We start from the raw sequence: 8,111 nt of genomic DNA, 5'->3' as shown, positions 1-8,111 counted from the left end.
GTTCTAATCCTCCAACATCAGAAGTTTGCATGGGTTGATGAACTTGCGCTGGATTTTGAGAGAGACCACTATCTTCTCCAACTAAACCTTCTGATACCACTTCTTCTGCAACTTCAGAAATATTGAGTTCAGAAGTTTCCTTTCCAATAGGTAGATCTGAATTTTCATTGGCCTCATCGCCCCCTTTGTTAGGACCTTCAGCCTGGGACTGTGAACTCATACTCTCCAGCTGTCCTTTGTATTTGCTTAGGGTAGCCTCAAAAGCAGCAGTTCGGAGCTGTGGTCCAAATGGATTATACTTCAAGAGGGTAGAGAGAAGTTGTAATGCACTCTTGCGCACAATTGCAGCCTTATCTTCAAGACGTCCAGCAGCCACATCTGCAACCTGATTCCATAAACCAATAGAGACAGCATGATCCTCACACAATTCAGCCCATGTCTGCAATACTCTACTTCTCGTATAGGCAGTTGTGTCCCTACTTCGTTCAATCAGAACATCAATCATAGCCTGCTTGCTACGGAGTCTATTTGTTTCACTTAAACCATTTCCAGCAAATTCTTTGGACACCTTTGAAATCAACTTCCCGAACACAGAAACCAACGCACTTCTGATTTTGTAAGATTCACCCCCAAAATGTGGCATCAAAATCCCTACATTAGTCGTGACAACTTTGGGCAATCTTTCAGCGAGTTCAACAAGGAATTTGCCAATATTATCAGCTCCAAGACCATCCCGAGCATATTCTTTAGGGTTTAATCTTCCTATTTCTCTTACTAATGCTACTGCCAAGCTGCTATCATGATACTTCTGATCAGCATGTGCAACAGCTTCTGCCAGGCAGACAGGTAAGTGTTCATGTTTATGAAGTAAATGAAGGATAGAGGCCGCTGACTGCGTTATATAATGATACTTAGTTGAACAAGATGCTATCAGATTGTAGAGGGCATCCTTCACATCTTTATCTTTTATTACTGCAGGATCCTCAAGCAATGAAAAGACCCCCCTAAAACCAATAGGATGCATTTATTAGAAAACTGACACATAACAAGATTATTTGACCCTAAAACTTATTTTTGCATTTTTGAACTGTTTTGTGCATTATTATCAGTATTTTTTTAAATGCGACGCCTAGAATGCTCACTTTAAAATATAGGCAAGCAGAGTTTCTTCAGGTTGTGAACTTCCAAAAAGCTGTTTTAGGTCTTCATCTACAGCTGCTGCAAGAAGCCGTACAATCCTTGCTCGTTGTAATTCCCAATCCCAAGGTTTTGGTAGGTGTTTTTTCCGGCTTTGTTTAGACTGCACAAATTATTAGATAAAAACCAATTGTTTGAAAGTGAAAGAGATGCATTTCATTGAGTTTGTTTTTAGAACAAACACCTTGGTAGTTGCACGTGCAATAGGTCTTTCTTTCTCTGTATCTGTTCCTGCTGCTTCTGTGAAAGCAATGCTTTGAATGAAATAGCAATAAATCCTGAAGGCATTTCTATGAGAATGAATGTGATTTCCTAATGAAGATGAATCATCGGAGGATTCTTGAGCAGATTTCAGCAAAGACGTAATGTTAGGAAGCAAAACACTAAAATTTGAGCTAAGGCTTTCAATCAGGCTTCCTTTCATCACAGGTTCCAATGATGAGAAGCCCCTGTGGAATATAAAAAAATTAATCAGAAAAACGCAACATTGTGTTGTTATAAACAGGTTTAGGAGAGCAATATTTCTCCCTGAAAAGGATGTCACTGAGTCCCTAACATCTTTTAACCTGACAAGAGAGTAGACTTGATCAAAAATCTCTTGCTCCTCGATACATAAAACTTCTTTGTCTGCCAGATCGAAGGCCAATCCTACATGAAAGCAAAGGTTATCCTATCCTCAGAAACTTTGTCTAAACTTTGAAACTAGGTAGCATATTTGGCATAAATACACAAACCTTTGACTAATTGTTCAACTTCATCAGGTTGTAATGCATCGATGTCAGTGACTTTTTCAGCAAAAAGTCGATTCTCTCCATCATCAGGAGGGATTTCAAGATCTTTAAGATTAAGAGGAACAACAAACGGAGGGGAACTAGGTCCCTGCATATTCTCAAAATGGAACAGTAGGCAGGCAAAGAATCACTAGTGCTCCTTCGTTCAATTAAATCTCTGCTCTTTCTGCCTTTGATGAAAAGCTGTTTTACTCCTGTCAAGCGTCCATTACCTGTGTACAGGCGGCTTGAAAAGGAGGAGGAGGAGGAGAGAAGAACAAGCAGTAAAATAACGCAGAAGTCCATTACCTGTGAGATTCTTTCTTCTCCTGGTTCTGAGATGTTCTGTGTCCTTCCTTTGTCTCTGCAAAACGAGCGGGAGATCCAAATTTCAAACACGGACAGGAAAGAAAGCTACGACGCACCACGTCTTCTCTTCCTCATTTTTTTTTGTGTGTGTGTGTTTGTTTGTTTGTTTGGTTGTTTGTTTGATCGTTCGCTAGCTTAGCAAGGCAAGGCAAGGGACTGGGAGGGAGAGAAAGCCGCTTTCACACTTTCACTTTGGATGGCCGGCAGCCAGGCAGGCCAGGCCAGGCCAGGCCCTCTTCTCTCTTGTTCTTTCTTTCGTCTCTCAATAGAAATATATTATAATAATAAAAATGAACGACACAACCTTTTTCCTCTCAGACATCGATGCCTCATTCCGATCTCCCTCTCGTTCCTCGTTCGTTGCTGCTGCTGAGGTCAAACTGTGTGTTATACTTTTTTGGGGAGGTTTCAAAGAGGTGTGTGGATGATGGACACGAAGGAAGGAAGCCCACATTAACAAACAATAACATATTGAGAGGGGCGTGTTTAGTGTTCATTAACTTGGTCTACATTGCAAGATTGAGACAAAGACAGCCAGTAGCAATGTGTCGATGGCATGGTATGGAGATAACCAACAATTGGGTTCAGGAGGTGTGGACGGAGGGATGTACTAAATAAATAATATATATGGTTGGCTTGTAACCAAAAGTATGTGTGTTGCCTGCCTGCTTACCAGCCAATGGTGATTGACATGGCTCTAAACTGGTCACTTGGATGAGGTTGAGTTTATGATGTCATGGATTGTATTGTTCCCACGGTGACGATGATTTCTCCCGAGCCAAAGTATGTGCGACATCATTAATGAACCCCGTGGTAGTAAACAAGTGGTTGCAAAGAGGTAGAATTCATATCAAAGGAGAAAATGTCAGACTATAATATTTCCTCCCCGAGATTATAGTTAGGAAAAACTTAAAAAAAGGTGGTAAATAAACATCCTTGAGCATGGATGGAGGAGTCTTACCCATGAGCTCGAGCAACCCTTTAGTTGGTTATATGTCTTCTAACTACGCACGTACACCCTTTACCCATCCATAATATCATTGTATTTGTTGTGGCCTACCCGTACAATATATGTACGATCATTACACCACCTTGCCGTATAGCTTCGTCAAGTCCACAAACATCCTCGAAGTTAATACAACGGTATTTCTCATACAACTCTTCCTGTTGATGCAAATGAGTGTTTGTTCGTCACTCAATCATTCAACCATTCTCATTAGTTAGAGTGAAAATATCACTCGCCATACATGAAATTCATCATCATTTCATAAAGATAAATTTCTCTATATTTATTTGGCAAGCAAGTAGCATATGAGCTTCTTGATTCGGGAGGCCCACTTTTTGTTAGGGGCAAGCTTTTGACCTAGACGGATGGGACTTTGAAAGCTAACTCTTTTTCTTTTTGTGCCGCACATATGCTCATCCATATTAATACATAGACATTCATGATAAATCCATGACCCATCATATATTGCATGTTAAACATCATTGGCATACCCACGACCATTAAATACGACTCGTTGTTGTTGATACCATTAATTCAAACCAATCATTGTTAATATCACTAGCTCAATGGAATCATTGTCAATGTCATTAACTTTATCTAATATTGCCAATGCCAAAATGTTAAACTAATCTCCGTCAACAACATTAACTTAAAGTACTTGTTGTTGATACAATTAACATATATTAATGGCATTGACAATACTTTTAACATAAATAATTATTTCTACACTATTAACATGATTCGTTGAATGTTTGCAGTAACATTAGGAAACAACCATCATCGTTAGACGATGGGTATAAACCCCTTAGGCCTACATGAAGATTAACAAAAACAATTGTTGCAATGTTGTTGATATAAAACCATTATTGCTAGAACGTTGACATGTATCCTTGTATTGTAATCATTAACGTGAACTTATTTCAATAAGCATAAGGCATGCTATCATTTAACGTTTATGAGTTCCGAATGGGTCTCTCTCTCTTATATTAGTGTTAATGTTGAGCTTTTATATGTAACATTTGAGAAACAAATTGGGAGGCGTGTATTGAATTCCATTCCATGAATAACTCTTGCATCTACACAAACTAGATACACTTATTTCACATTCTCTTTCATTCATGACATGCACATAAAATTTGGTTGTGTAGCACCTACACTCCCAAACATATTAGCATATCCAACTACTTATAGAGCTTCCTATAGTGTTATACTTGTTTGAAATTTACATGTCTAGTATGCAAATAATCTATGATTATATATGTACATATATGCTAGCAAACACGAGACTAGAAAAGGCACAAATTAAAGTAACACAAAAACTGGATATGTAGACATGTTAGAATTGATTTTCACATATGTACAAACAAGACTTGATTGTTCTCAATCCGGAGTATTAGTTCGATTAAATCGAATTCCCCCACAAAACATCAAAAGATACATCATAGAGTTTAAAAGAGTTGATGAATAGCAACTTGTAGAGTCGAAACATGATATGAACAATCTAAAGAGAATGAAGGATGCACGATATTCGTCCAACCACACAATCACAACAACGTTTCATCGATTCAACATCGAAAATGGGATCAAGTGAGGGCATCTCAAAAACAACAACTACATGGCTAACACTCACATACTCATGAGTCATAATACGATGAAACACTCAATATGTAAGCTTGCAACTTATAACTGGTGCACTCCGGATTACTCAATCCTATTTTAACAACAACAACAACAACACACACACATTGCCCGGAACCACACATACATACATACATATACATACATGTTGGATTCGTCGGATGGGATCAAAAGAGGAGGGAGAGAAATCTCACATGAGACCGCAATATGTATGTACTATGTACATATCAATATCTCCTGTAACAATTGACAACGGTTCGGTTTGAGCGGGTCCAAACTGAACCATTTAATTTTTTTGAAACCTGAACCAAACCAAACCACGAAACTGTTAAACCGAACCGTTAAACATTTTTCAAATCGTTAAACCGTAAAAACTACGGTTTTGGTTTTCAAACATAGGTCAAAATTTTAATTTTTAAAAATTTATAATATTTCATTTAAAATTTTTTTTTAAAATTTTAAGATGTTCCTAAAATGTGAAAATAAGGTCTAAAAATGAAAAGATTGTTTTAAAACAATTTTTAGAATTTTTTAAAAATTTTAAAAATTTTAAAAAATAAAAATAAAAAATAAAAAATAAAAAACAAAAAACAAAAAACAAAAAACTGTTTAACCGTTTAAACCGTTTAAAAAACCAAAACCAAACCGAACCGTTGAAGCCGTTAAACCGTGGTTTCGAGGTTCGGTTCAAACCGAACCGTTGCCGATTGTTACTCTCCTCCTCTCCTTCCTACTTTTCTCACATTTTTCCTTGCAAGTAAAAAACGTACATACATAACTATTAATCATCTCTTTCTTTGTTTCTCAGAATAACCCGACGCGAGAGTTTCTCTCTCCTCACCAGTCACCATTTCTGCCATATTCTTCTTCCTCTTATCGAAGCACAAAACAAAATGGCCAAGTATTGGGCGTCCTGTCCTCCAGGCCTAGAATTCGCTCTCATTGCAGAGGCAAGCTTTCATTCTTTACTCTCAGAAGCATTGCATCTTCTGTTTATTGTTGTAATCGATGCATATGTCTTCTTCTGTTGGGTAGCTTGAAAGAGGTCCATCAAAGAATAAGAACACGTCACCTTCTTCACTTTCACTATTCCGGAAGTAGATTTATGGAATGAATTCCTAGAAATAATACTTAATAACTCCATAAAAACCTAGAGATTCATGGCTATTTCCATGGTCACTGCTATTTTTACTCTCTTCGGGGCTCAAAAATCAGATTTGTGGAATGATCACATAAAAAATTCAAACTTGTTTATTTATTCCAAAAAACAGCAAGAAAAACTCTTGGATTTATGCAATAATATTTGAAAGACCTTTGTTTAATTTTCTTTGCCCAAAGAAAATAGAGAGGCTAATGCTTAATGTAGCTTTTAACTCATACAGCATATGCAGGGATTTTATTACTACTAAACGAGGGTGCAAGCAACATTATAAAACAGTTTATGACACATTCATGAATGGAACAAATGTAGCATATTATAGTTTGTCTTTTCCTAGTGTAGAAGAGTTGACAATACTTGCCTGTTTGATCCATTCCATGCTTTTTATGCAGCTTAAGGGTTTGGACCACATCAATATACTTTGCGATTCTTTGATTTTTGGAGGCGTTATTTTCTCAACACTATCCAGACCGATGGTCATAAACTCCCTTTGATGCTGGCTAGTCGTGTTTGATTCTAGAAACATACAGTGATTATTCAATAAGTATATTTAGAACCATTTTTTTCCCAGGAACTCATGAAGCTGCGGGCTGCTGATAATATCTATGCCTTTCTTGGGAGGTTCCAGGTTTGATCCTTTCAATATTAGAACGTATAATATAATGGTCAGATAACTGGAACTAAGATAATTTTTGAACATTGACAGGATCTTCCCTCAGACAAAGAAATCGCCATTGCCTATTTCAATGAGTTAATAGGGATGGTAATCTGACTTCCACATACGCAACTTAAAGACAATTTTCTTATCTTGGGCATGACCTAATGTGGGATAAAATATCTCTCACAGGTAGATTGGAAACTTCCTCTCGATATGTTTTGGGAGTGGAAATATCAGAAGTTTGAAATCGTAACAGGAAGAGAGGGGAACCAACCGCACTCCTTTCGTGTTTCCTGTGACAGGGCATGCATTGCAATGAAGAAACATGGATTTACCTCTATGGAAGCAGCAGGTTTTAGTTTTAGTTTGTGTACACTATTTTTTGCAGTGTCTTGGTCCTTTGGGAAGTTACAATATTTGATGCGTATGATCATTTTTATCAGCTGCTTTAGGTGGAGGAATTCATGAACGGTTTGGATGGCCAGCAGATATGCTTTCTTATGACTGTAAGTTTGTCTATGAGGTGCAATAGAGTATCTTCATTTTATAGATATCATTTATCTAATGATACACTCATAAGAAGGGGAAATCTACCATAAAAATTAGAAAAATGTCATTGTCTGTTTGTTTAGTGGAAGTATTAGCGTGGATCAGAGACGAGGAAATTCTTTTGGTTCTTGCGCTACTGTATAGGTACATGTCTATTAGTGAGGATGTACGTTTTCGTGTTAGGATCAATATATAGAACTGATGTGACTTATTCTATGTCTGTATGTATGTCTCTCGCTTGTTTGGGAATGTTAGGGATCTAGACAAGCTCAATACTAAAGGAGGAACTATTAGCAATAATGAACTACAGAATGAAAAAGGCAATGCTAATGAATTTTTTATGGAAGAGATAATTAAAAGGCCTCCACGGACCAGTCGTGTAGATTCTCAAGTGAGTTGTTCATGCCACTTATTACTATACAGATTCCTTTCATGTTCCAACAGCCAATGAATGAACTTGAAGAGTTTCAAGACATATTTCTATCCTATATGTTATTATTTGCCTGTATGTTACCTATAGTGGTATCAATCAATTTTGCAGCTTTATGCACACAGGAAATATCGAAAGTCACTTGTGGATACATCCCTCAAACCAAGGTAAAATGGACACTCTTTCTCTGCCCATATAAATATATATTAGTTTTTTATCTTAAAGAAAATAAGTTTTCTAATGTGACACAAAACCTGATTTAATGTTCTTAAGCGGTCACTGTTGCTGCTGATATCATTGATTCATCTCACAAAATGTGACTGATTTATCTGCAA

General features: G+C 37.2%; 2 protein-coding genes across 5 annotated transcripts; one reads left to right on the top strand and one right to left on the bottom strand.

The window, feature by feature from the left end:
• Positions 1-4: 4 nt before the first annotated feature.
• LOC147847144 (condensin-1 complex subunit CAP-D2-like) lies at positions 5-2,250 on the bottom strand (the record flags this gene model as incomplete). Its single annotated transcript, XM_087339518.1, has 5 exons — positions 1,932-2,250; positions 1,764-1,845; positions 1,382-1,646; positions 1,143-1,300; positions 5-1,004 (listed from the first exon to the last, which is right to left on the bottom strand). Coding segments are annotated over exons 1-5 (1,656 nt in total), but the record flags the coding sequence as incomplete, so codon positions are not given.
• Positions 2,251-5,811: 3,561 nt separating this feature from the next.
• On the top strand, positions 5,812-8,071 carry LOC147847143 (uncharacterized). 4 transcript variants are annotated; one of them, XM_087339514.1, is made up of 9 exons: positions 5,812-5,930; positions 6,532-6,615; positions 6,711-6,767; positions 6,846-6,902; positions 6,987-7,149; positions 7,250-7,303; positions 7,430-7,490; positions 7,602-7,737; positions 7,902-8,071. In XM_087339514.1, the coding sequence occupies exons 1-9, from the start codon at positions 5,874-5,876 to the stop codon at positions 8,037-8,039; spliced, it is 807 nt and encodes a 268-aa protein (XP_087195640.1). In that variant the 5' UTR covers positions 5,812-5,873; the 3' UTR covers positions 8,040-8,071. The 4 variants fall into 4 exon arrangements, with proteins under 4 accessions (XP_087195640.1, XP_087195639.1, XP_087195641.1 ...); XM_087339513.1 differs by having other exon boundaries at positions 7,241-7,303; positions 7,902-8,064; XM_087339515.1 differs by having other exon boundaries at positions 7,241-7,303; positions 7,888-7,984.
• Positions 8,072-8,111: the final 40 nt, after the last annotated feature.

Source organism: Azolla caroliniana, unplaced genomic scaffold (assembly GCF_043228905.1).
Source record: "Azolla caroliniana isolate FFs.n. ecotype wild unplaced genomic scaffold, voAzoCaro1.0.p SCAF_1461, whole genome shotgun sequence".
Classification (NCBI taxonomy): Eukaryota; Viridiplantae; Streptophyta; class Polypodiopsida; order Salviniales; family Salviniaceae; genus Azolla; species Azolla caroliniana.
This window is presented reverse-complemented; position numbering and strand designations above follow the sequence as displayed.

What these genes read in the sequence shown, in the direction of transcription:
- LOC147847143 (XM_087339513.1), top strand. Translation starts at nt 5,874, where the DNA reads ATGGCCAAGTATTGGGCGTCCTGTCCTCCAGGCCTAGAATTCGCTCTC. An exon ending in AATTCGCTCTCATTGCAGAG is followed by an intron (nt 5,931 to 6,531) that starts GCAAGCTTTCAT and finishes CTTTTTATGCAG; the next exon opens with CTTAAGGGTTTGGACCACAT. An exon ending in AGATATGCTTTCTTATGACT is followed by an intron (nt 7,304 to 7,429) that starts GTAAGTTTGTCT and finishes CTGTTTGTTTAG; the next exon opens with TGGAAGTATTAGCGTGGATC.